This window comes from Canis lupus, chromosome 5 (genome assembly GCF_048164855.1).
Source record: "Canis lupus baileyi chromosome 5, mCanLup2.hap1, whole genome shotgun sequence".
NCBI classification, from domain to species: Eukaryota; Metazoa; Chordata; class Mammalia; order Carnivora; family Canidae; genus Canis; species Canis lupus.
Genome location: NC_132842.1, coordinates 24,882,034 through 24,909,825, shown reverse-complemented (window position 1 = coordinate 24,909,825; position 27,792 = coordinate 24,882,034). Strand labels below are relative to the sequence as shown.

Genomic DNA, 27,792 nt, shown 5'->3' with positions numbered 1-27,792 from the left:
CGGGGCGGGGCCTGCGCGGGGCCGGCCCGGAGCGCGTCGGGAGCGGGCGGCGAGACCCGAGCCGCGGGACGGGAGCGAAGGCCGCGCCGAGGCCGCCGAGCCCCTCCGGGCCGCCGCCATGGGCAGTGAGTAGCGGCGGCGCGGTCCCGCCGGGCTGCGGGCGGTGGGGCGGGCGCCGCCGGGTCCCCCGCCGAGGCTCCTCGGGCGCTGCGGCCTGGCCCGGGGCGGCGGCGGCGGCGGCGGGGCCGGGGCCGGGGCCGGGGCCGGGAGGCCGGGGGTCCCGGAGGCCGGGGTCGCTCCGCTGGGCGGCGAGGAGCGCGGCCCGGGACGGAAGGCCGCGGCGGTGGGGGCGGGGGCGAGACCGCTTCGCGCTTCCCCAGGAGCTTGTGAGCTCGTGTGTTCGCTCCCGCGTCGCCCTTCCTTGGCGCGTCCGTGGAGATGGTGCCCTCAGCGCTCTGACTTGTTGGATTTTTGTTTTTTTTAAAGTGATGCGCGGCATCATTTAGGGGAGGAAAGAAGTGCGATTGGCAGCGTCGCGTTTTCCCTAAAATGTTCATTTCAGTTCTTCTGTAGCGTTGGCTGAAAACCCACCGTGTGTAAGGTTGTCTGAGCCTCGGGGACGAGGCCTTGCATCCCGGGCGTCTTGGGGGGCCGGCTCCCCCACACCGCAGCCACAGGCGTTCACCTGTGCACTGGCCTAGCCGAGGAGCTGTTTGTTGGATGCATGGGTTTGCGTTCATCCAACATCCCTACCTCCAAAAGTAGGTAGGATTTTGCACAACCTAACCTGCAAAACCTGAGCGGTGCAAACCTGAGCGGTGCACCCACTGGCCAACTAGTGGACGTTTAGAAAGGAAGGGGGGGGGGACCCCTGACCTTGAATTTGCAGTATAATCGGTGAAATTCTGCAGCACAAGAATAGACAAGCGGCCGACGAGAAGCACGGCTTGCACGTGAACTCTCCCAACACGGATGATCGCAAAACGCCACGAAATCCGGGAGGGTGGTCTGGATTGAGGTGGGATGCAAAAGGGGACGAGGAGTCCAGGAAGTTTCCTTGATGTGTGATTGACAACTTGTTTTGCATCAGAGAAGAATACTTCCGTGATTCAGGGTTACTTTCCAAATAGTCCAAAATGGTACTTGGACGATGAATATCTCTGCCCGTGGGGATTTCTCAATTCTTCTGTCAAACATCAGTGACTTATCATTTTGAGAAGTTTCATGAGATTATATAGTCCGCTTTTGGCTAACTGTGCAAGTGTAATTAATTACTCAGGCCTATTTTATTTTATTTTATTTATTTATTTTTTACTCAGGTCAATTTTAAATCCATTTCGTGACGTTAGTATACAGGATCCAGGGTCTGTAGGGGAAGGTAACTCACAGCTGGTTGTGCCGCCTTGTGTGTCTGCACGTTACAGACGCTGGCAAAGGCAGAGGGAATATCTTCATTCTCCAGTTCTTTGGCAGGAGTTGACGTAAGCTATGCCAGAAGATAGTGTCTATCCTTAAAGAACCTTGGTTTGTCTTGCTTTTATGTCGAATGAGTTAATCTGGGAAAGCAGTACTTTCTCATGAAATGTAATGGTCACGTTCTGCTGGGCTGGATATTGTACATACACAAGTACTTTGAGATCATCATGTGGGAGAGCAACCAAGCAGCGAAATGTTGACTTAAATGATGTAGAGATTGTATAGTTAAAAAAAAAAAAAAAAGCTATCTATGTGGAAGATGATTCTGTGATCTTTCTCAGGCATTTCAGCTATCTTTCGGCCTAAATTAAGCCAGTTCTGCAGTTTCGGCCCATTTCCTGTTGTACTTTCCTCCTGTATTTCTCTGGATATGTTTTATTTTCTTCTAGGGTGCGTTGTCATGTGGGTAATGTAGTAGCCTGCATTTGCTTTTTTTTTTTTTCCTAAGTAGTGATGCTCATTGAATTATTCCTTTTCTGTATATATAAAAGGGCTGGACACACGCATGGGGAAGCAAAATCATGGTAAAAGGATATTTGTATTTGCTTCTACTGACTAAACCCTTAAACCTTTTGGATTCTTTTGTCCCTTAAATTACCTTTTTTCCCTGATACAATATTTGAAATGGAGAGCACTAGGATTACTTTTGGAGGTAGGAACGGGATGAATTACCATTAAAAGTTAGAGAACATTTGTATTTGTTTCTATAAAAAGGTACATCTCTTTTTAAAGACTTTGTAACAGAGAAATTCTTTTATTTATTTATTTTTAACAGTCAAATTTTTAGAAGTTATCAAACCTTTCTGTGCAGTTCTACCAGAAATTCAGAAACCTGAAAGGAAAGTAAGTATAACATTTTGGTAATATAGAGGCTAGCTAAGTGATTTATTCTACTGACCTAGTAAGATTGATTTATTGTCCCCAACTCTTTTCTGGTGTATTTGGAGAAATATTACCTGCTCCTCCTTGCAAGAGGCACAAAGTAAGTAAAACTAGTATAGACCAGTTTAGATAGATTATCTTCTGGTTTTAAGAATGCCTGTTCTTTAAGTTGGGACATTTCCAAACCAAGCGTCTCTTTGGCCTGTGTGTTACATAAGAGACAATATTGCCCTGTCTCTGGTGACCCACCGCACTATGAATGACTCAGTGCGGTGACCCCCAGAGCCAGGTCACTTATGAGAAGTGCAACTGTTTGACAGAAATGAATTACAATTGTGCAAGTATATACCTCCCATTTCTTGATCATTCAATACAAAGAAAAATCACAATGCATTCATAAAAAAATGTGACTGAATCAAATTATTCTTCTGTCATTGTGCACTTTTGGAGCTCAGGTATTTAAATTCAGGAATATTGTTAATCCCAAACTGGCCAGTTCCTAGACAGTCCTCTTTTGTGCTTTTGATATCTCACAAAACTAACAGGAATAGGTGCGTATAGGAAGAGATAAGTAAAACTTTTGTTAAACTTATTGTTTTATCTAGAAGTGTCTTTCTTCCTCTTTCTTTCTTTCTTTCTTTCTTTCTTTCTTTCTTTCTTTCTTTCTTTCTTTCTTTCTTTCTTTCTTTCTTTCTTTCTTTCTTTCTTTTTATTGCTTTTAGGTTTCAAAAATAGTTGTTCCAGTTACATGTTAGGCATCCCAAGAAGCTCTCACTTTCCATATCTCATGAAATATTCATATAATATTATTACGGGCAGTCCCAGCTCTGCACAATGTTATGTTAACTGAAATCCGCGCATATTGGATCCGTGTTTTGCTTTTTCATCCTTTTTGGTTTCAGTCAACATAGTATAGTGTGATGAGGCCTGCCTCTGTTTAATTTACTTAATACTTGGAAAAGTAAAGAAGGTTATGTTTGAAAAGTTGAGCTGTTTGCTTTAGCTGTTACTAACGAGGTGAGAATATCTTAGTGGTAAATAATAGAAGCATGTTGTGATGCAGAATGTTAGTTATGCTTTAATGTGGAATTTTCTTTGTATTTGTTATTTCTTGGTTTTGATTGATCATCTTTATTTTGTTGTACAGATCCAGTTTAGAGAAAAGGTACTATGGACTGCCATAACTCTCTTCATTTTCTTAGTATGTTGTCAGGTATGTAACCAAAATATTAATTCAATGTTTATGCTGTTATGTGAGGGTTTTGATTGGTTACAATTTGAGAAATTTTATCTATTTATTTATTTAGATTTTATTTATTCATTTGAGAGAGAGAGAGTGCCCCTGAGAGAAAATGAGCTCGGTTGGGGGTGTGGGGGTAGAGGAGGGGAAGGGCAGAGGAGGGAGAAGCAGGCTCCCTCCTGAGCGGGGAGCCCAATACAGGGCTCAATCCTAGGGTGGGATCAAGACCTGAGCCAGAGGCAGATGCTTAACCGACCGGGCCACCCTCGTGCCCAAGAAATTTATTTTAGTTAAAATAATAAATATCCTGAATTATTTTGAGCATTGTTATTTTTAATCTGAGTTGATAGCAAAAATGATTATCTTGTCCTACTGTGAATTTTTTTTTTATTAGTGGGTTTGAACATTTTTTTCTTTTTTTTCTCTTAGTGTGCGATTAATGATCTTTAGCCACTTTTCTTGAGATACTTTTGGTATTGATTTCAGATAGATTTTTTATATGGAAAAATGTTAAACCTTTGACCGAGACATTGCAAATATATTTTCTGTTTCGTAGGCCTTTAATCATGTTGTAAATAGCATGTGTTAATTTTAAAATCCCAAAAAGTCACATTCTGGAATTCCAGTGATATACTGTATTTATAAATAGATAAAATTCAGTGATGCTTTTTATTAACATTTGCGAGATTAAGTTCACAAAATGAGGATAAAAAGTGACATATCCTTGTTACAGGATTGTTGTGAGGATTAAACTAGATGATTTGGATGCAAGGTTTTTGAGGATTTTGAAAAGCTATTGAAATACATGTAAGGAAGTATAAAAAATAATATTAGGAAGCAGTAGAGCAGATTAAGTCCATAGTCTGGGAAAAGCCAAATACTTTTTTTTTGAAGAGTGAGATGATTTGGTCATTAAGATATATTACTACTGTACTTGGTTTAAAATAGTTTTGGGTGGTCAGGGAGAGAGAATTTTTTTTTTAAGTACAGAAAAGTAGTGAGAAAAAAGAATAATCATCCATATTTTTACCACCTACTTTTAACATCTTAGAAATTCCCCTCCCCTCCATAAAAAACTCCAGCTTTATAAAGGTATAATTTATGTATCGTAAAATACACTTATTTTTTAAGTGTACATTTTGAAGGGTTTTGACAAATGTATACACCCACATATCTACTACCTCAGTGGATACAGAACATCTGTCACTCCAGAAAGTTCTGTGTAATGTCTTAGTCCCCACCTCACCCCCAGTGTCAGGCAAGCACTGATCTGCTTTCTGTTCCTATAATTTGATTTGTTTTTTTTAGAATTTCATCTAAGTGGAATCATACAGTATTATTCTGGCTTCATCATCAGCATTTTGAGATTCATCCATGTGTTTGGTAGAGCAGTAATTCATCCCTTTCTATTTCTGAGGAGTGTTCTATTGGATGACTCTACACAATTTGTTCATTTATTCACTTGTTGGACGTTTGAGTTGTTTGCAAATTTTGGTTTTGATAAAGTTGCTGCAAAAGTTCTTGGGCAAGATTTTCTGTGAATATTTGTTTCAATTTCTCATTGGTGAATACCTAGGCGTAGAATTGCTGGGGTGTATGATAATTACAGGTTCAGCTTTAGAAGATGTCAAACTTCTTTCTAAGTGGTTGTCCATTTTATATTTTCACCAGTCATGTATTGGAGTTCCCGTTACTCCCCATCCTGGCCTGCCCTTTGTATTACTGAGCATTTTAATATTAGTCATTCTAATGGGTGTGGTTTTAATCTGCATCACCTTGATAAATGACATTGACATTTTAATATGCATTTCCCTGGTAAATGATATTCAACAACATTTTCATGTACTTATAGGGCATTTGTTTATTTTCTGTGAAGTTTTTTCAAATCTTTTGCCCATTAAAAAATCATATTGTTACATTGAATCATAAGCTTTTTAAAAAAGGTTTTTATTTATTTATTTGAGAGAGAGAGAGCACTCATGGGGGGGGAGGGGGGGGGACAGAGGGAGAGGGAGAAGCAGACTCCCCGCTGAGCAGAGGGCTTAACTTGGGGGCTCCATCCCAGGCCCCTGGGATCATGATCTGAGCTGAAGGCAGATGCCTAACCAACTGAGCCACCCAGGCACCCTGAATTATATGTATTTTAAAATATTTTCTGAATACAGGTCCTTTGTCAGATACATGTACTGTGAATATGTTTTCCTAGTCTGTGGCTTGCCTTTTCATTTCCTTAATGTCTTGTGAAGAGCAAAATTCTTTTCATTTTGAAGAAGTTTAATGTGTCTTTTCTTTGATGATTCATGGTTTTTGTTTCCTATCTAAGAAATTTTTGATTATTTTATTTTTTTATTTTTTATTTTTTTGATTATTTTAAAGTTGTGAAGATTTTCTCTCTGTCCTAAATATTTAGTCTCAGCTTGTATGTTTTGGTCTGTGGTCTATTCCAGGTTAATTTTTGTATATGGAGTAAGTAAGCCTGGGTTCATTTTTTTCTGTATGGTTAGCCAGTTGTTGAGAAGGCTCTCCTTTCTCATTGAATTACCTTGGGATCTTTGTTGAAAATCAATTAACCGTGTAAGCGTGGATATATTTTTGTACTCTGTTCTGTTCCATTGATGTATATTCCATGGTTATGGTTACACCGTTTGATTACCATAGGTTTGAATTAAGTCCTGTAATCAGGTCGTAAAAGTCCTCCCACTTTGTTTTTTCTTTTTGAAATGGTTTTTGGTTATTCTAGGTTCTTCATATTTCTGTATAGATTTTAGAATCAGCTTGTCAGTTTCTCTGAGAAGGCTTACCGGGATTATGATTTATATTGCTTTGAATTTATGGATGAATTTAGAGAAAATTAGCTTCTTGACAATATTGAATCTTCTAATCCAAGGATGAGTGAACATTGTTCTGTAAAGGGCTGGGTAGTAAATATGTTAAGCTTGGCTGTTAGAACCCTAGAACCATAGGAACTGTGTTGCTCAAAAAGTGGTATTTCTCATGACTGTTTCATGCAATAAATTAATGTATGCATTTTTGTTACTTTGGTTATTTTTTCCCCTGCAGTATAATTGCATAGTTGCCAAGCTGGTTTTTTTTTTATGTCTTTCTCCTGCTTAGGCAGTTCTCCCCAGTGCTGGTGATTTCTTTCCACTGAATCTCAGGCAGGTTTATTTTCCCCTCCCCACTGCAGGTAAAGGGTTTGGGGGGTCTCCTATCTCACCCAGTTTTCTTTAGCCCCAGGGAATGGTGGGAGGTGAGATAAGCTGTGACAAGTGCAGTAAATGCTCCCTGGGTGGTTCTCACCAGGTGACTGAGGAGGGCTCCATTCCACTCCTGACCTCAGATCCCTCCCTTATCCCCACCGCACCCTGGCCCTCTGTCACCCATCTGTTTCTTCCCAGCTGCCATTTCTACTCCCTTCCAATCAGAGGAGGCTGAAAGATAAGGGTATCTGTACAGCCTGCTCTCCTTCAGGTCGTGGGAATTGTCAGCATTCGACTGCCTTCCTGTGGTGATGGTGGGAGCAGCTCAGTGCTGGGCTCTCTGCTCCTCAGTTGTCTGCAGTTTTCTGGCCTCCGTGACCACCAGTGCTTCAAGTTCATGATCCTTTTTCTTTTTTGGTTGTTTTACTCATTGTTTTCCTTAGCTTTTTAAAATTAAATTTATTTTTTATTTTTTTAAATAGTCTCCATACGGAGCCTGGAACCCAGTGCTGGGCTTGAACTCACGATCCTGAGTTGATCTCAGGACCTGAGCTGAGATTGAGTCGGATGTTCAATCGACTGAGCCACCGTGGTGCCCTGTTTTTCCTTAGCTTTTTTCATTCTTGTTAGTGTCTGCAATTTTATGTGTTTTAAAAAGTGTGGTTTCTTACGCATTGGGGAGTTGTGCCCAACTACTGTTGTACGTAACCTGTAGCTGTGGATATTACTGAGAGGAATAAAACCAGACACTGAGTTTAATAATCCTGTTGACTACAGGAGAGGAAGGAATGCCGTTACTTAGGGTGGTTGGCTGACTTTTTCTTGTTCGTTGTTCCACACATCACTTAATTATGGAGGTAATGGCTATCTCTATCAGCTGCAATTAAGTAACGTAATTTGACTGATTGACCTCTCTCCCAGTTAGGGAATATTGTGATGTGGACTGTCCTGTTGTGTTAATTAGTTTTCATACATAACCTCCTTTCTCCTTGTCTCTCACATTAGCTGAAGAGTGTTAGCAGCGTTAGGGTACACATAAAATACCCATGCATCCTGCCTCACCAGGATTGTTGTAACAACCAAAAATGTCTTCGGGTATTGCCAGGTGGCTGCTGAGGGGTGGAATTGCCCCAGGTTGAGAACCACAGTATCATACTTAGTGTTAAACATAAGCACTTCTTTATGCTGTTACAAGATTCTTTATAATTTTCAGTGGCTGTGTAATATTCATCTATCTATCTATCTATCTATCTATCTATCTATCTATCTATCCTTCAGACTTATATTTGGAGTGTGGCTGTCATTGGTTGCCCTTAGCTTAGCAAAATTTTTCCTATGACTGGGTAGATATATCCTATTACTTACTGATAGGGGTATTTTTTTTAATTCTAAAAAAAAAATGAAATCTACCATCTTAGCTATTTTTAAGCATAAATTTCAGTAGTGATATGTGTATTCATGCTATTGTGCAACAAATCATCCTGATAGGTGTGTTTACTAGTAGATTGCTATAGTGATTTCTATTATTTTAATTTTTGTTCAAAAACTTTCCTTTTAGGGTTACAGAACACGAGAAGTAGTGCTCTTTTTTTTTTTTTACAGTGTTGCAAATATTAAGTAATTGAAGTTTGAATTAAGTTAATTCAATGCATTTTAATAAACTGTTTTATGTAATATTATAGATACCACTATTTGGAATCATGTCATCAGATTCTGCAGATCCTTTCTATTGGATGAGAGTTATTCTTGCATCCAACAGAGGTATGTACTTTTTTTTTTTTTGCCTCCATACTAGGCATTAGTACTGACATCAAATAGATGTGAAAATGTAGAAATAACTATTTTGATGTCTACAGGGGTGGGGAGCATATGGTAAAAGAAACTCGTTGCCTAGGAGAAGAGACCAACATGTAAATACTTACAAAACTCTCTGTATATATTGTAATAATAGAAATATGTACAGAGTATAGATGTACAACAGAAAATGGAGTGATAGCGCCGTCTGGAGCTTTGATCCTCCATCCCTTTATGGGTCATATTTTCTTTGAGACTCTATTAAATTTATTTGTACTCTCCCAAGAAAAAATTCAGATACACAGATTTTGCACAATACTTTTGGAGAGTCATGGACCCTTTGAAGTCTGTCCTTGGGTTTCCTGTGGGACTGAAAGACCCCAATCTGCAGTTCTGAGGGGACAGTACCAGAATAGCATTTGCATTGGAGTTCAGGTTGTGGACTGAAGGCAGAGGGCGGCCTGAGCTAAAAGCACTTGTGCGTGAGGCAGTGGCTAAAGAGATAGGAGGGCCTGGATCATGAGGGGTTTTGTTGGTAATTTTTAAAATACTGATTAATCATTAAAAAATGCACCAAAATTTGTATACAGTTTTATATAAACCTGAAAATACAAGTGTTGCATCTCAGGGGTAACTCCTGGGAAGAAGATAATAGTTTGGTGAATAACCAGACCTTTTCTCTGCATATACATTCATGTATATAAATTTATATTTAGAAAAAAAAATAATAAAAAAATAAAATAAAAATAAATTTATGTTTAGTTGACCCTTGAACAACCTGGGTTGAACTGTGTGGGTCCACTTATATGTGGACTTTAAAAAAAAAAAAACAGTGTAGTGCTATAAATGTATTTTCCTTAGGACATTTTTCATAACATTTTATTTTCTAGCTTACTTAATTACAAGAATATAGTATATAAAACTTACATAACATACAACCTGTGGTAATTGTCTATGTCATCGGTAAGGATTCCAGTCAACAGTACGCTATTAGTAAAGTTTTTGGCTTAGGGGAGTCCAAAGTTATACGTGGATTTTTTATTGCATAGGAGGTCAGTGTTTCTAACCTCTACATTGTTCCAGGGTCAACTGTGTGTTTTTTGTTTTTTGTTTTTAAACTAAAAAAATGAGATAAACTACGTGACTATTCTACTACTTAGTATGTTTACTTAATTTTTTGGATGAGTTATTTCATTTAACAGCCATACATGTTCCATTATATGGATATGCCATGCATTATTTAATCATTCACGTATTTTTTGAGTTCTTACTGTGGGGCAAGCGTTGTGCTAAGTGCTGAGATTAGAACAGTGATCAAGACCATGTCCCTGTTGCCTGGAGTTTATGTTATTCTATTTGAGGAAATAGCCTCCACACAAAGTACATTTAGGGCGAGGGGAGGGACATTGGAGCAGAAACCTGTAGGACATGAGAAAGAAGGCCATGTGAAGATCTGAGGGAGGAACATTCTACGGAATAGCCTGTGCCAAGGCCCCAAGATGTTTAATGTGTTCAGGGACTGATGAGGGGTCAGTATGGTTAGAAGGAAATAAGGAAAGGAGTAATGAGGTAGGACATGATGTTACAGATGAGTCCAAGAGCCAGATCATAAAAGGCTTAAAGACAAAGCAAAGAAAAAAAAAAAAAAAGACAAAGCAAGGAGTGTACTTCAAGTGTGATTCCAGGCCACTAGGGTCCTCTTATGTCACACATTTAGTTTTTTCCCCAATTTTGTATCATAATCAGTGCTACCCTGAATGCTTTCACTGTAATACTATCTATTATAATTTTTTAATAGAATTAATTTCTAGAAGCTTCACTTTGCAATATAATATTCACCTAAATTTTTGATAGATAATGCTAAATTATCTTTTAAAAGATTATTATTTTATACACTCACCAGCTGTATATGAGAATGACATTTTTCTTCCAACAGTGGATATTATTAGTCCTTTAGTCTTTGAAAATTGAACAGGTAAAAATTGGTATCTTATTTATTTTATAGTTCTTTATATACGGGCGAGCTTGAACATCATTTTATCCCTTTATTGGATATTTGAATTTTTTCTGAGTGGACCTGTTTTAAATAAGAGAAAATTACTGACTAATTTAAACACAAAAATGGAATTTATTAGAAAGATACCTGTTGGGCAGCCCAGGTGGCTCAGCGGTTTAGCGCCGCCTTCAGCCCAGGTGGTGATCCTGGAGTCCCGGGATTGAGTCCCATGTTGGGCTCCCTGCATGGAGCCTGCTTCTCCCTCTGTCTGTGTCTCTGCCTCTCTCTCTCTCTCTCTCTCTCTCTCTCTCTCTCTCTCTGTGTGTCTCTCATGAATGAATAAATAAAATCTTGGAAAAAAAAAAAAAGGAGAAAGAAAGAAGTATACCTGTTATGTTTTGGAATCTATAGAGGAGATAGGACAGCTAAGCCTGGGCTGGGAGAGAGATCCAGGCCAGCTTTAGATCAGCAGCAGGGATTTCCTTTTCTTTGAGATTTAGCTCCCAAAATTCCTGGGTTCTTTGGTTCTTAGCTCAAAATTCCAAATTACAGAATTTACACCAGGTTTGGTTAGAGTTTAAGGTCCCCTCCTGTACGGTCAGTATTTCCTGAGTGTCATTGGGAGCAGCCATACTGTGTTAGCTATTTTTCCTTTTTTTATTTTTAATTTTAAAGATGTTATTTATTCATGAGACACAGATCAAGAGAGAGGCAGAGACACAGGCAGAGGGAGAAGCAGGCTCCATGCAGGGAGCCTGACGTGGGACTCGATCCCAGGACTGCAGGATCACGCCCTGGGTGGAAGGCAGGCGCTAAACCGCTGAGCCACCCCGGGATCCCAGCTCATTTTCCTTTTTAACATTTTTTCCTATTGATTTGTTCATTTTAAATTGAGTTGTAAGAACTCTTTCCAAATTGGAGATATGAACTCTGTCATTTGTGTTCAAGTAATTTTCTTTTAACTTTTATTAAAGCCACCTTAAAAAAAAAAAAAAAAACTTGTGCAGTATTTTGCCACTTGGAATTCTCATAGTTGTAGCTAACCCTAGCATCTACCTTTTTCATTGTGGGTTCTAGGTTATTGTCATGCTTAGGAAGGCTTTTTCTTTTCCAAGATGATAGGCATGCTCACTCCTAGTATTTTTGTCATTTTGTTTCTTATGGTTAAATTTTCTATACATTGGGCCTTTATTTCTTTCTACTGATTGTTACCTGTTGAAGAAATATTTGAGAAGACATGAATCATCCTAGGATGGAATCTTTTCTCATATCAAGGGCACCTTTTCAACATTTATAAAAGCTGGGACTTAAGGTTGTGTTATGACAGAATGACCAGTGAGAACATTCTTGATTATATAGAATTACTTTGTTATACACGTTGCCTTGCACACTTGGCGTGTTTGGTTTTATTTTTCTCTATAAGTACCATATGTGTTTTCTCTAAAGAAAACCTTGAGAGGCAAAAAGAAGAAAATAGAAATTATCCATAATCTCAATGGGTAAAAATAACCATATTTTGACAGCCACACTAAAATATCAGGAAACTGTTTTTCCATTTAGTATTAAACTAACTGGCATCAAACTGTAATACTGTTTTCGTAATTTTTTATTTTGCTATGTCATGAACATTTTATATGCCACTAAATGTTCTATATTGATTTGGATGACTCTGTGTCATTTTAGATTTTAAATTAGAAGAGTCACAAATATTTTTAAACATCATTTTTTATTAACTTGATATTTAATTTTCAGGCTTGGTATGTAATTTCTTATTTTGCATTAAAATAAAATCCAATGTAAGTTTTAAAAAATCATGATTTGTGTAAAAATTTTGGATTTCTTTAACATTTTAAGTTTAGAGTTTACAGAAATTTACCTTTTTTGGGGATAGTAATTTTGATTCAATGAATTGTTGCAAAGTTGTGTTAATAAAGGAAATAAATGTGTTAATTAATAATGTTTAAAGAATGAAAATCTGCCTTTAAACATTTGAGAATGTGTTTCAGTAGACATTGTTAAGGATTGCAACACTTGTTAACTAATCTGCACTGGGTATAGTAAAGATTATTTACTTTTTTCCTTCTCTTTTACAGGAACTTTAATGGAATTGGGTATCTCCCCAATTGTAACATCTGGTTTGATTATGCAGTTGTTAGCAGGAGCCAAAATCATTGAAGTTGGAGATACACCCAAAGATAGAGCTCTATTCAATGGAGCCCAGAAACGTGAGCTATTAATACAATTAAAGAGTCTTTTCCAAATTTGAGAATTTTGTGGCAAAGATATTTTTCTAGTCTTTTTTTGTCTTTGGTTGTAAGTATGTACTCCTTTTCCCCCAATTTTTGTCAGTATTTGGTATGATCATTACCATTGGGCAAGCCATTGTGTATGTCATGACGGGCATGTATGGGGATCCTGCTGAAATGGGTGCTGGCATCTGTCTCCTTATCATTATTCAGGTAAGAAATCCAATTTTTCATCTGCAGATAAAACAGTTTGATCCCTTTTTTCTAACAATTCTTTAGGTGATATATTAATTTTCTTACTTTTGCATTATTTAATTATAAGATTTTGATTGTTGAAGTGACATGTATAAATTATGTTGATATAAAAGTTAAAATTTATAATAGCTTCATAGCTGCATGGTATAAAGAATTATAGATTAGCTGTACTTCATTGGTTCTGAGATGCACATTTTTTACTTTTTGATGTATCTAAAATCAGGATTTTTTTCTTTTTTTAAGATTTTTTATTTGTGGGTGAGAGAAAGCAGGAGCAGGGGGAGGGGCAAGAGGAGAGGGAGAAGCAGATTCCCTGCTGAGCAGGAGCCTGCCTCGGGGCTTGATCCCAGGACCCTGAGATCATAAGGGACTGACCACCCAGATGGCCCATAAGGGACTGAACCACCCAGATGGCCCCTGGATGTGTTTTCTTATAGCTGGTAGTGCTCTACAGTTGCTGTCAGCCAGGCAGCAATCATGATAGTAGTCTTCGTCTGCATATGTGTGTCAGCTGGTTAGAGCTATTCGGATGTTTGTTGCATCAATTGTTTATGGGAATTGTTAATGTAAAATGTTTTTGAGATTAGCTGCTATTTAAAATGTCTGCAGAAGTCTATGACTTGTTATGGAACAGTCACTCTGTGTACACAAAGGCAGAACAGCCTAGATGATAAAATCTGTGTTTCAGTCTAAAATAACTTTTCTTATAAGTAGAAAACAAAACAACTTTGTGAAAAGCTATTGTCACAGTTTAATTGACAGTATTTTTTTTTTTTTAGTGGTACACAAAATAATGGCATCACAAATAATATCTCACACCTAGTAAAATACATGAACCTATATACATATATATTCCATGGATTTTTAAATAGACCCTTTGGAATTGAACTTTTAAAGGCCAACATAGTTATCCTTTACTAGTATCTCAAAGTGTGTCAAGTTTAGAAGATACTTTTCTTTTTTTTTTTTTTTCTTTTTTATTTATTTATTTATTTTTATTTTTTATTATTTATGATAGTCACATGGGGGGGGAGAGAGAGAGAGAGAGAGAGAGAGAGGCAGAGACACAGGCAGAGGGAGAAGCAGGCTCCATGCACCGGGAGCCCGACGTGGGATTCGATCCCGGGTCTCCAGGATCGCACCCTGGGCCAAAGGCAGGCGCCAAACCGCTGCGCCACCCAGGGATCCCCATTCTTTTTTTTTTTTTTTTTAATTTTTGTTTATTTGTGATAGTCACACACAGAGAGAGAGAGAGAGAGAGAGAGGCAGAGACATAGGCAGAGGGAGAAGCAGGCTCCATGCACCGGGAGCCCGACGTGGGATTCGATCCTGGGTCTCCAGGATCGCGCCCTGGGCCAAAGGCAGGCGCTAAACTGCTGCGCCACCCAGGGATCCCAGAAGATACTTTTCTAATGTACATTCCATAAAAATCATTTAGAGAAGTAATACAAGAATAGATATATATATATACACACACACACACACACACACATACATATATACACACACACACACACATATATACACACACACATATATATACACATATATATACACATATATATATAAAATAGTCCTGGTTATTTTGGAAATGCCTATTCTTGCTCCCTCTGTGGAATTAGGATTCTTTTAGGAAGGTTTTTTGTTTTTTTTTTTTAATGGTCACAGCATTAATTTCAGAAAAAATATTTTTTTTTTTTTTTTAAATTTTTATTTATTTATGATAGTCACACAGAGAGAAAGAGAGGCAGAGACACAGGCAGAGGGAGAAGCAGGCTCCATGCACCAGGAGCCCGATGTGGGATTCGATCCCGGGTCTCCAGGATCGCGCCCTGGGCCAAAGGCAGGCGCCAAACCGCTGCGCCACCCAGGGATCCCAGAAAAAATATTTTTAAGTAAAACTAAAATACCAACTTACTAATATATACATAGAGAGATAGGACCATTTCAGAGTGGTATGATTGACCCTTCTTTTTTAATGAGAAACCTCATATAGGCAGCAAATTCAAATCGTGAACAGAGTTATTATTCAGACCAAGGAGAATTAGGTTGTTCAAGTATTTATTGGTGTCATTAACAACAGGGAGAGCTCTTCTAACTAGATGGAAATATTTTCTTTTGACCACGTGAGAATTTTCATGGTAGGTTTCTGAGCCCTAGTGAGGTCCCAATTTGGGTATAAGGTAGAAGTCTTTAGAGTAACGTCGTTATTTCTCCATTTTAAAAAGCCTGATTGGCAAATTTATAATCTTTGAGAGTTAGAGGAAGAAGTGTTGCAGTGGCTCGGGAGAGAAAATCCTCTGAAAACTGACTTGGATCTTTCTGTGCTTAGGATCTCTCCATGTGCTTCTGGCATTGTTGAGACACTGACATATCGATTGTCTTATTTTGTTTCTTTATAGCCTTTGCTTTATGCAACCTGTAGTTCAGAATAACCCTGATCTTGAAGACACTCAGGATCGGTACCTAACTCTTAGAACATTATGCTCTAGTATGATTTTTCTAGTATTTTAGTAAGGATATTTTTGGATTCTTAAAGAACCTCATCTGATCAGTTCTGGGTTAAAGCATTGACTTCTGTGGAGTCATTACAAATTTGAATTGGAGATAAAATGGAGTTAAGGTATTTTAATTTTTTCCCCCAGGATAAGAAGTCTAAAAATAGTTGTATTCAGAAATGAAATAAGTGGATGTATACTTTTTTTTTAACATATAAATTCTGTTAGACGAATACTTGTGGTTAATTTTTTCAGTGTTAATGTATAGAGAAATGTGTTTGATCATAGGTGGGTAGCATGTCTTTTAAGGCATTGCTAACATTGAAAATATGTGGATACACTGAAGAGAGATGATTGGATCAGTGTGTTTCGCCTAGAAACATAGATTTTGAAAACTGTTTGCATGCTGTTAGGTAAGGTATTTCTCACATTAATTATTCTTGTTTCATTCACGTGATCATGTCTTTCAACTAGTAAGATTTGAAATCTTAAATGATGGGTCTTGATTAAAATCCCAGAGTAGAAAATATGTGCTTGGCATATAGAAAAGGTAAGTATTGTTTTGTCAAACTGTGCGAATGCAAAGCAGAGTTGAAATGTAAAGAGTAATTTTTATGCCTAATTTAGAGATTTATATGTATGGTATATTCCACAAGAGCATCCAGTTAGCATTCAGTTTCCATCACTGTTGTAGTCAACGAGATGCTGTGACTTCCTGGTTTCTCACCGCCCCCCCCCCCCCCCCCGCCCCATCCTTAGAGGTGTAGTTCACATGCTTTTTAGTAGCTTTTATCTTATTCTTTTGATTATAGAGAACATTTCTCATTTCGGCTTCTTTGTAATTTCTTTCTCTAGTTAGAAAAAAAATGAGTTTGATTTCCACCAGACATACATGAATCACTCTGTGGTCTGATGGTCATTGGTCTGAACAGGGGGTTTGGAAAATCACAGGTGTTTCAGAATGACTTTATGACTCTAGACAGGTCATTTAATCAGAAGCCCCTGATCATACTTTTTGGCGGGCTAATAGTTTATGGACAGCTCTTATTCCATGCACAGGGTTGGTTTCTGATTGGGAGTATTTATTTACTTATTACATAATTGTGATCAATATAAAATCTCAGTAGTAAGTCCTAACTTCTGTTTTATCTTGTCAAAGTGTTAAACTTGGTTTTCAAACAGTAAAGGATTCATGAGCACTCTTAGAAGTTTGAAGAATTGTACTCTTTTTCCAATCCTTTGAAAATCAAATTAAGACTGTAAATAGACAATTTAGGCTCTGTACAACTACTGAAATGACAGTTAAGGAAAAAAAAAAAAAAAACACCGTGGAAGGTAAGCATGCTTGAAATGGTGTACTGTAGTTTGTTTGCTCTCTTTTGTAATGGGGCATGTTGGGTAAACTGAGTAAGCAATGGGGTGGGAGTCTTCAGAGCTGGGAAGAATGGAAGTGGCATTTCCTCACTTTGGTAGGATGGGGTTCTTAAAATGGGGACAGGTGTGAGGTTGAAGGTATAGTAGCATCTTTTCTTTCCCTCTTGATTAGGTTACTGAAGTGACTAGAGGTCACTACTTGCAAGGCCAGGAGTTCTTTTTAATTGATGCATGCTTTTATGGAAATGTCTTCTCCAAGAAGAAAATTAAGAATTTTCAATTTCACATAAATTAAAGTCAGTATGCTTTCATTTTGTAAAAAGGGGTAAGGTTAAGGACCTGGCAAATCCTTGTCTTCAAATTTACATTCAGTCTTTGTCACTTTATGTACGGAGGGCACTTCTTACATTATAATCTCTGCTCCTATTAATTTGTGCTCTTTTTGGCTTATTCTCTATATATTACAGTTGACCCTTGAACAGCACAAGGATTGGGGTGCTGACCCCTCCCCCCACAGTTGAAAACTGCATGTAACTTTTGACTCCCTCAAAACGTAACTAAGTCTGCTATTTACCTGAAGCCTTCCAATAATGTAAATAGTCGATTAACGGATATTTTGTATATTATATACTGTGTTTATACACTGTCATAAGCTAGAGAAAAGATGTTAAGAAAATTGTAAGGAAGAGAAAATACACTGATAGTACTGCAGTGTATCTATAAACAAAAAGTCTGGGTAGGTCAAACCTGTGTTGTTCAATGGTAACTGTATATGTAATATATAAAATATTACATATAATATCTTAAAAATAAATTTCACATACTTTTCGTTCAGTGGTAGCATATAATTGTGTCTTGTTATTATACCATACTTCATTTAGTCTTTCACTTATTTGGAACTACTTGGAACATTTTCAGTTTCTTGCTGTCCTAAATTCAACAAGTTTGAACATTTTTGTTTTCAGTGTGCTTTTTTCAATCGGTCTTGTTTAAACATTGTAAGGGAAACTATCCAGGTGGTTTATCAACATGCTGTAAAGGTTGAAATGTCTGCTTCCTAAAGTAACAATGTTTCCACCCCCCTGATCTCCAGAAGTGACTTCTCACTAAGGTGGGGTTAAAGAGGTGCTGAGAGTCATAACGGTGCTATTGCAACAATCAGGTTTTAATATGAAAAATGCCCATGCTTTTTGAAAGTAGTCAATGGTGTTCATCGTCCCCTTCCTTGAGTTTATTCTTGCTTCAGCTTACTTGCATTTCTTTCCCCACAGTTGTTTGTTGCTGGTTTGATTGTGCTGCTGTTAGATGAGCTGCTACAGAAGGGTTACGGCTTGGGGTCTGGTATTTCCCTCTTTATTGCCACCAACATCTGTGAAACCATTGTCTGGAAGGCCTTTAGTCCCACTACTATTAACACTGGCAGAGGTACATTGCACAGTGACTGCAACTGCACGAGTTTTGCTGGATGTGTGCTGGAAAGTAACCCATCACAGAGCAGGACAGGCCTGTAGGCATCCTGCTTGCTGTCCCAGGGGCCAACCGCTGCGGATTGCTCAAGAGTTCAGCAGCAGAGATTTGTGGAGTATGAAATATTACTTCACAAAGAATAACAGCTACATTTTAGCCTCTGCTTGTTGAAAATTTCAGTGGTTGCAAAACAGCTTTTTAAAATATCACTTGCTTAAGCCATTGCCGCAGAAGTCATTGATTTGTCCGATTTCCACATTCCCAGGGGAATAAAAAGGTAGTGGATTAAGATTTTTCGAATGAAAACACTATTATTTACTGTACCATCAGGGAGCATGAATACTTTTGCTGCTATTCTACTTGGCTTGGTAACGGCAACTAAATTTTGAAATACTTCATCTGTCTTTCCCCTTCCCCATCTCCATTTGTCTCAAATGCCATCCAAGATTCATAACGGTTAACGTCTAGAATGACCCCAGCCTTAAGAAAAGAGCAATGATGGTTTATTAGTTTTCTTAAAAACAAGCTCGATAGAGTAACGTGTATCTTTTGATTCTGACATCTTTATTCTGCTTTGCTGCTGCTTTACCCCCCTCCCTAAAAATACTCCTTTCCCTTCCCTACAGTAAAGGGGAGGCAAATCATTACAACCTAAATACTTGCTTAGGTTTATTCTACTTTGGCTGTTTTCATCAAGAATAGTGTCTTGAGAAAACTTGAGATTTGTGCAAAAAAAGATTCATTTGCTTCCATGATGTAAATATTTTTAGAAGCTCCGCACATGGTTGTATCGTAAAGTAAACATTGATGAGTGATTTTGACTCCGATTTTCTGCCATGTACTGGAGTTTCAAGGGTATTTGTTTGAGCTTTGAGACAATTTTGGGTAAAGAGTTTACAGTCAATTTCTCTCTTAATTTATCAGGTACCGAGTTTGAGGGTGCAGTCATAGCGCTCTTTCATTTACTGGCCACCAGGACAGACAAGGTCCGAGCTTTAAGGGAGGCCTTCTATCGTCAGAACTTACCCAATCTCATGAACCTCATTGCTACGGTTTTTGTGTTTGCCGTCGTTATATATTTTCAGGTACGTATACTTGCTTCACTGAAGTCAGAGGGATATGGATTTTTCTTTTGCTTTCAAAGAAAAGAATTCCATTTGAAATGTCCGTATTTAACCAGTGTTACGGAATCTAGTCAAGCAAATGATTCTATTCCTTAGACTCTAAGGTGTGAGATATTAGTGGTGATGGCACAGAACAGGAGTTCTGTGTGGAAGGAGAAATGCCAGTGTTGCTTCTCCCACTCCCCCTGTATTGTTCTGCTTGTCATCTGTGTTCATTACTTGAGATGTGCAGTTACCCTTACTTCCTCTTCATTTTCATTTTCTAGGGATTTCGTGTTGACTTGCCCATCAAGTCGGCCCGGTATCGAGGACAGTACAGTAGCTATCCCATCAAGCTCTTCTATACCTCGAACATTCCCATTATTCTCCAGTCGGCCTTAGTGTCAAACCTGTATGTTATTTCCCAGATGCTGTCTGTTCGATTTAGTGGCAACTTTTTAGTAAATTTACTAGGACAGTGGGCTGTGAGTATTTTGTTATTTATTCTAAGCATTCAAATTTACTGTAATTTGCATTTCGTGGTTGTATTTTTAACTGAAAGAGATGAGCCATAATGGAAGCCGTTGCTGTAACGTTTTCAGATTCACTTACCTGTAGCAGAGTTTATCATTCATTTAGAAAGATTGATAAATGTTGTAAAACTAAGGTGGGCCAGGTACTTTGTATTAATTTACTGTTGAGAGCATTTTCACATCTCATTTGAGGCCCTTAAGGTTAAAATCACAGTGGTTCTCATGAAAGTGGTTCCCTGTTTTGGTATCTTATTCAGCTGTTGTCTAGAATATTTTTTTTAAAGAAGCTCTTTGCTGATTATATGTGGGGTGCTGAGATCTCCTGCTTTGCCCCATTTTTCATGGCTCGAGTGGCAATAAACTAGTTGTGATTAACTGGGCTAGAGATAGGCATGTGATTACTAGACTGGAGAGAGAAGAGAGTTACTAGAAATAGAATCCAGCACTTTCTGACTTCCCTTTATAGATCCTGTCATCATAGCTTCTTCCAGAGCAGTCCAGCCACGTTGTTACTGAAGTGTGAGTTCTTGTCGGATTGAATTTTACCTGGTTTAAGTTCTGTCATATGACCCAGGAGCTATTTTTCCTCCTTAAAACCATAAAATTAAAAGAGACTATGATCCTTTATTCTTTTATAGAGTACATAATTGTACAATTTGAATTTCACCAGCTATTTTTATAGTCCTTATTTCTGAAGTACAGTGTTTATTCTATGCATTTATCTTAATATGCTGCCTGTTTCATTGTAAGTTACATGACCTAACTTTCTTCTACTAAAGGTCTTTTTTTTTTTTTTTTAAGTTTAAGAGGATAAGACAGTAACTCTTGAGTGTTAGTTGAAGGAAATAGGATTCCCTTTATCCATAGTACTCTTTTTCCAATCATGTAACGGAAACGTGACTACCTGTGATGAGGGAAGATGTGGTCCCTCCCCTTGTAAGCTAATAATCCATTAGTAATTATTACTGTAATAATTTCATAGCAATAAATGCATTTTGTGGTCTTGTATAGGTTGTGTTGTGATCTTAACTAAGTTCCTTTTTAATAAGAATTACTGGAAATTGAATTATCTATAAATAATGCTCTTGATTGGGGATTAGTGATTCTGGGGGCACAGTAAATAAATGATACTGAAATGTATATTCAGGAACCAGACACTTTAATTATTGCAGCCAGAAACTGCTGTTCTATCCCTCCCACCCCAAAACTTACACTGTTCCTAGTTCTGTTACTGTAAAAATTCTTGAATGTTTATCTGGATAAAAATCCTATTTTAAATATTAAAAAATTACTTCTTATACAAACCTATAAAGCTTAGGCAGTGAGTTGTTAGTCATTTGTCAGTATTTCAGTTGATTGTATTCTTCATAGAATTTTTTGAAGTTAAAGAATATGTTGTATACTCTTCTACAGTGCAGTTTGATTCTAAATGTAATCAGAGATTGACTGTAAATGTAATTATATTCCTGTCTTTAAGAAGAGAGGGAAGATTTTTTTGTAGGTGTATTTTAATGTTGGCTTTTAAAAAAATCACTCTTTTGTTAATACATTCACAATGTCCTTTATATAATACATGCTCACTATACAATTTTGGAGGAGTGAAGACATTAGACACAAAAGTCAGTCTAAGTTACATGGAATCGTTAGCTGTAGGTGCTTTGAGCTTAAAGATTTGTAATTTTTGAGGAGTTTGAAAAGTCATAAAAATGTATCTTGACCTCTTGGATTCACCATCTATCCTTTTTATTCTTGTTCTGTAGGATGTTAGTGGGGGAGGACCTGCTCGTTCTTACCCTGTGGGAGGCCTTTGTTACTATCTTTCTCCTCCTGAGTCCATGGGCGCCATATTTGAGGATCCTGTCCATGTGGTGGTTTATATCATCTTCATGTTGGGATCATGTGCATTCTTTTCTAAGACATGGATAGAGGTGTCTGGTTCCTCTGCTAAAGATGTAAGTATTTGTTATATTTGAAAATAAACGTTTTTAATTTCAAAATGGTAATTGAAACACTCTTACTTTTGTAATTTAAACTTTTAAGTCATACTTTTTTTTTTTTTTGAAGATTTTATTTATTTATTCATGAGACACACAGAGAGAGAGGGAGAGAGAGAGGCAGAGACACAGGCAGAGGGAGAAGCAGGCTCCCTGCAGGGAGCTGGACATGGGACTCCATCCTGGGTCTCCAGGATCAGGCCCTGGGCTGAAGGCGGCGCTAAACCGCTGAGCCACCCGGGCTGCACTAAGTCATACATTCTTAATAATGATCCCTAGAGGGTTAAAAACTGGTTTCTGGAAGGTGGAAAAATTCTTAAGAGTTTTACAATGGTTTGTCACCCTCCAAGGCTGAACCCTACCCAACAAACTCTTACTCCTTAGTATTTAATTTCTGTTTAGGGAGGTGGTAGATTAAAAAAAAAAAGATTGAGAAACAATTGTTTAATGTGTGGGTACTAGGTGGTGTGCAGCCTTGAGCCTCAGGTGTAATGGAGAGGATAGGACAGTGCCTGCCTACCTCAGGGCTCTCGTATTTTATTTAGTAGTGTGTGGGAAGTACTTCACACAGAACCTGGTAGGTAGTAAAGTGAAATATTTATAGTTTGATTTTAAAAGTTGCTTTTTCTCTTGGCAGGTAGCTAAGCAGCTTAAAGAACAGCAAATGGTAATGAGGGGCCACAGAGATACCTCCATGGTTCATGAGCTTAATAGGTAAGGTCATGAGATCTAATCTGTGTGAGTATGTGTGTGTATGTGTATAGTACAAATATATTTGGTTTTTCAACCTTTAATTTATTGTCAAATGTTATCCTATTTGAACATGAAGCATTTTTCTTCTGCTTCACATAGAAGAACTAAAATTTAACAAAATACTGAATTGTTCTCTAAAATTGTTCTCCATCAAAATTGACATCTAAATGATTTTTAAAATTGAAATTGTGTTCCCTTCACTGCTCAGCCCAGTATTAAAATATTCTTGAGTGGAGATCCTCGTTGTCTGGCTGCACATAAAATCACCTGGGAGCTTTCAAAAAGTACTGATACTCCACCTCTACAACTTGTGATTTATTTGGTCTTGGGTCAATCCTTCCATTAGTCTGTTTTTTGATAACCTCTCTACTGTGTTATAATTCATACCATGTAACTCACTCATTTGAAGTATATGGTTTAGTGTTCTTTAGTATATTCAGAATGTGTAATCATTACAATGTAATTTTAAAAACATCTTTGTCACTGGAGCATCTGTTTGGCTCAGTCAAAAGAATGTGCAACTCTTGATCACAAGAGTGGGGTTGTGAGTTTGAGCCCCACGTTGGGTCTATAGATTATTAAAACAATAACAACAACTACAACAACAAAAAAAACCCCTTAAAAACCAAAAAAAAAAAAAAAAAAACCTTAAAAAAGAAACCAAAAACATTTTCATCACCCGGAGAGAAACCTTGTAACTCTTGGTTACTCCCCATTCCTATCGCACCTTCCCATCCCTGAGCCTACTTCTTACTTTTGATCTCTACAGATTTGCCTCTTCTGGACATTTCATATAAACGGACTTGACATCTTTTGTAAATAGCTTTTTTCACTTAGCATGAAGTTTTCAGGGTTCATCCATTACTTATGAATAATACTCCATTAAATGGATGTACGACAGCTCATTTGTTTATCCATTGATCAGTTGGTGGAGATTTTGGTTGTTTCCAGTTTCTATGAGGAATGATGCTGTTAAGGACATACTTGTGCATATTTTGTGTGGACATATGTTTTCAGTCCTGCAGGAATAGTTGGGTGGTACAGTGATGCTGGTTTAATGTGTTGAGGAAGCTACCAGACTCTCCTCCAGAGTGGCTGCACCGGTCTGCGTCCCACGAGCAGTGTGGCTCGCCATTGCTGCGCGTCCTTGCACAGTTCCTGCTTTCTCATTACAGCCACTATGTGGGTATGAAGCGGGAGCTCACTGTGGTTTTGATTTGCTTTTCCCTGCTGAGTAATGACGTTGGGTACTTTTTCATGTGTTTTATTAGCTATTTGTGAATCTTCTTTGGAGAAGAATGCGCAACTCTTGATCTCAGGGTCGTGAGTTTGAGCCCCAGTCTTTTCAGATCTTTTGCTCATTTTTAATTGTGTTGTCTTTTGTAAGTTTCAAAAAACAAATATTTTGGATAGACCCCTTCTCAGGTTTATGATTTATATTTTGTTGCCATTCTATGGGTTGTCTTTTCACTTTCTTAGTCTCTTTTGATGCACAAGTTACTAATTTTGATGAAGTTCAGTTTCTCTTGGTTGCTTTGTGCTGCTTTTAGTGTTTATCTAAGAAACCATTGCCTCACCCGAGGTCATAAAGATTCATTCTTGTTTTCCATTAGGAGTCTCGGCTCTTACATTCAAGTCTGTGATCTGCTCGCAGCAGCTTTTTTGTTTAGTGTGAGAGAAGGGTCCAGATATCTTTTTGTGCATGTGGATGTCCTGTTGTTCCAGAACCATTGCTTGAAAAGGCACTTGTATTTTTATGAAACTTTACTTATTTAGAACATAGATAGCAGAGTCGTAGAACGAACCTCCAGGTACCCAGCCTCATTCTGCTCTTCCCGTTCATCCATCATCTCCCCCCGGCTTTTTTTCCCTTCTTTTTTGGAGTATTTTAAATACAATCCCATTATTTTTAGCAATGCTCCAGGTGATTCTAACATGCAGCCAAGACTGTGAAGAGGATCATTCACATCTTATCACATATAAATTTGATACTTAGAAAGCATTTTGGAATTTACTCTTCATCTACAAGACTGAGCTACAGACGACCTATTTAAAATAGTAAATATTTTCATCTTCAACTTGTCGAGGATTCTTTTTTTTTTTTTTTTTCCTTTTCCTGTCGAGGATTCTAACCTCCTGCTATTTAAAAAAAAAAAAAAAAAAAAAAATCCTGTATGGCTTCTCTGGGCTGTTTACTGGCTTCTGGAAACCAGCAGCCTGTCTTGGCCTGGTCAGTCTGCCCCGCGGCCGTGTGCGCGCCCCGCCGACCGACGGCTCTGTGTTGCAGGTACATCCCCACGGCGGCAGCGTTCGGCGGCCTGTGCATCGGCGCCCTGTCCGTGTTGGCCGACTTCCTGGGGGCCATTGGCTCCGGCACTGGCATCCTGCTCGCCGTCACGATTATTTATCAGTATTTTGAAATTTTTGTCAAGGAACAGGCTGAAGTTGGTGGGATGGGTGCTTTGTTTTTCTAAATGTTCCAATATTTCTTCTTGTGTGTGTGAAAGGGAGAAGAATTTTGGCACATTGTTTTTGTCCAATAACGCGATTCTCCTTTTCTTCCCTCAGTTTCTTGTTTCCCAGTGCTCACCGTCCCATTTGTGCAATGGGCCCCGAGCTAAGCCTGTGTGCAGCATTAGTACCAGCTGCCTTAAAACTAAAGTTTACAGTATTCATTCACAAACGTACTTGTAGTGTCGCCCATGATGCTGGAAACCAGTGTTCCCGCCTTGCCCTGTTCAGCCGTGCCGGTGAGATGGTGACGTGGATCAGTTTTGCACACAACATTCAGAACACTCACTATTCCCCCCCACTTGTTTAAAAATAAATGTAGTTCAAATTGCCACTTTCCAGTATTTTTGAGCTTATTTAATGAGTTCTGGAACATTTCTATCTAATCTGTATTTTAGATATAATTAACTTTTTATACTTTTTTAACTCCTCGTATCCACGTTCCCACCCTCCCTCTCCGTCCACTCCCCCGACTGGTCCCCTCAGCTGCCACTCAGCCCACGTGGGCAACATCGAGCTTCAGTTCCAGCTGTTCAGGAACAACTGCTTGTGTGTGGTCCCCGCCCGCCCCCCCCCCCCCCCCCGCCCCATTTTCATTCCTTTCTTCCCAGTGACAGCAGTCCATGCTGTTTTACTGTATTGGCTATGCCTTTGAATTCCAACACATCGACACATCGCTGGAGAACACGCTTTCCAGATCTGATGGCCCAGTTTCTTTTTTTTTTTTAAATCCCTAAAGCAAAGATCTAATTCTCAAGCAATGTCTGTAGTTCAGTGGGGGCGAACAATGAGTAATTCATGCTAGCAATTTGTGTATGTTGTTGTACTTTACAGCAGCAACATGAGTGTCAATAGTAGAAAATAAACTTTTATTTAATAAAACGGTTTCAGTTTGTGTTGGAAAAATAAAATCGGATACTAAATGATTTCTAAGATTATAGGTTCATCTAATCATACAAAACCCATCCTGAGAGGTCTGTGGTCACAGGTCCAATGGAATTACAGTTTTGGGTTTGATCTTGAAATTGCTCAGGAACAGGGACCAACTTAAAAGCTGCTCAGTTATGCGATGGACACTGAAAAGAACAGGAAAACTGTCTCAGATAACATCCAGCCTCCATCTGAAACAGCAGAAAGTTTGTGCCCAGTGTCCACAGAAACCAAACTTAATCTTTGAAGTTCCTTTTCAGAAGTAAAGGTTTCCAGTGTTTCCTTTCTTAGCGCAGGAAGTACATCTTACTCAGGTCAGGATCACAACCCAACGATGACGACAGGTGGGCAGATGCAGTGGCGGCCGGCAGGACAGGACAGTGGTAACCGGCAGGACATCGCAGGGCCTCGGGCCACTGTTACCATAGACACATGGATCCAGTGGCATTAGGATATATGCATACATTTTTTTTCCCCCAAGAGAAGGTAGAAACAAAGTTTCTTATAGGAAACCTTTCAACTTTTAAATGCTGATAAGTTAACAGGGCCAGCCCAGGGAAACCTCCAGACTGCCAGCTCTCAAACTGCCCAAGTACAGCCTTTGATGTTGAAAGGTTAATATAAGTGGCATTGGGGGTCCGTTCTACAATTGAGCGGTCACTTCTAATTTGCACTCTTAGGGGGAGAAAAGGGCAGAAAGGACAGGTAGGGGTTATGAAGACCTCCCCTGCACCAACATTTAAGAGTCGGTTCCTCAACTCCTGTGCGGAGCGGCTTTGGAAGAGCTAGTCTGGAGACTGTGCCTGAATCTGTATATTTCCCATTGCCTTCCGTGTCTCGACTGTGAAGGAGGGCAGTAACAAGGGAGATTAGAGAAGTCGGTCTTTGGAGAGCTCAGGGAGGAGGAGTAAGATCTCTGGAGAATCATGATGCCTATGATTAAAAACAGGATTTTTTTTTTCTTTTCTAAAGGGTTAGGGGCACAGGGGAAGGCTACTATTAGAGCAAGTGGTTGGGTACCAATATTTGCAATATTTAAAGTAGACCTGATCTAGACAGTTCTCCAGTTCCAAACACAGCTTCCCCCTTTGTCTAGGAAGTCTAATAGATGTTGTATTTTTGCTCACAAAAACACCTGTGGATACAGAGATGAAAACAGTGATACACACTGAATACACAGTGACCCTGTAGACAAATGAACTGTAGTACAGCATTTTTGGCATTAGCATCCTGGTTTTATGTGGTTCGAAGAGCCTAAAGCCAGGGCTGGACAAAGGACTTTGGGCTGGCCACGGAGCATCACCCTGAGACTTCCGCTGAGTGCTTACCTGCAGGGTGATAGTTCTGGAGCTGCTGGAGACCACAGAAGTCAACACGGGCCGAGCTCAGCCAAAAGATGTGAAAATGGCCCAGGACACTGGGAGACCTTCTGGATGACCGGGCTTTAGGCATGGCAGGAAGTGGAAACAGTGCCCTCCTGTCCTCCACTCTAAGGTGGTTGTATTGGGTTTCTGGAACTTGCTGGCTACATTCATGGTTT

The 27,792-nt window shown here is 38.8% G+C and overlaps 1 protein-coding gene across 3 annotated transcripts; it reads left to right on the top strand.

Moving 5' to 3' along the window:
• Positions 1-22: 22 nt before the first annotated feature.
• Positions 23-26,204, top strand: SEC61A2 (SEC61 translocon subunit alpha 2). Of its 3 annotated transcripts, none has more exons than XM_072825822.1 (12): positions 23-125; positions 2,252-2,319; positions 3,506-3,571; positions 8,481-8,559; positions 12,682-12,813; positions 12,938-13,047; positions 18,233-18,386; positions 19,353-19,513; positions 19,819-20,016; positions 21,825-22,016; positions 22,696-22,772; positions 25,099-26,204. In XM_072825822.1, the coding sequence occupies exons 1-12, from the start codon at positions 119-121 to the stop codon at positions 25,283-25,285; spliced, it is 1,431 nt and encodes a 476-aa protein (XP_072681923.1). In that variant the 5' UTR covers positions 23-118; the 3' UTR covers positions 25,286-26,204. The 3 variants fall into 3 exon arrangements, with proteins under 3 accessions (XP_072681923.1, XP_072681921.1, XP_072681922.1); XM_072825820.1 differs by lacking the exon at positions 23-125 and adding an exon at positions 710-761; XM_072825821.1 differs by lacking the exons at positions 23-125; positions 19,819-20,016 and adding an exon at positions 710-761.
• The last annotated feature ends 1,588 nt before the right edge of the window (positions 26,205-27,792 follow it).

What these genes read in the sequence shown, in the direction of transcription:
- SEC61A2 (XM_072825820.1), top strand. Translation starts at nt 725, where the DNA reads ATGGGTTTGCGTTCATCCAACATCCCTACCTCCAAAA. An exon ending in CAACATCCCTACCTCCAAAA is followed by an intron (nt 762 to 2,251) that starts GTAGGTAGGATT and finishes TATTTTTAACAG; the next exon opens with TCAAATTTTTAGAAGTTATC. An exon ending in CCGTCGTTATATATTTTCAG is followed by an intron (nt 19,514 to 19,818) that starts GTACGTATACTT and finishes TTCATTTTCTAG; the next exon opens with GGATTTCGTGTTGACTTGCC.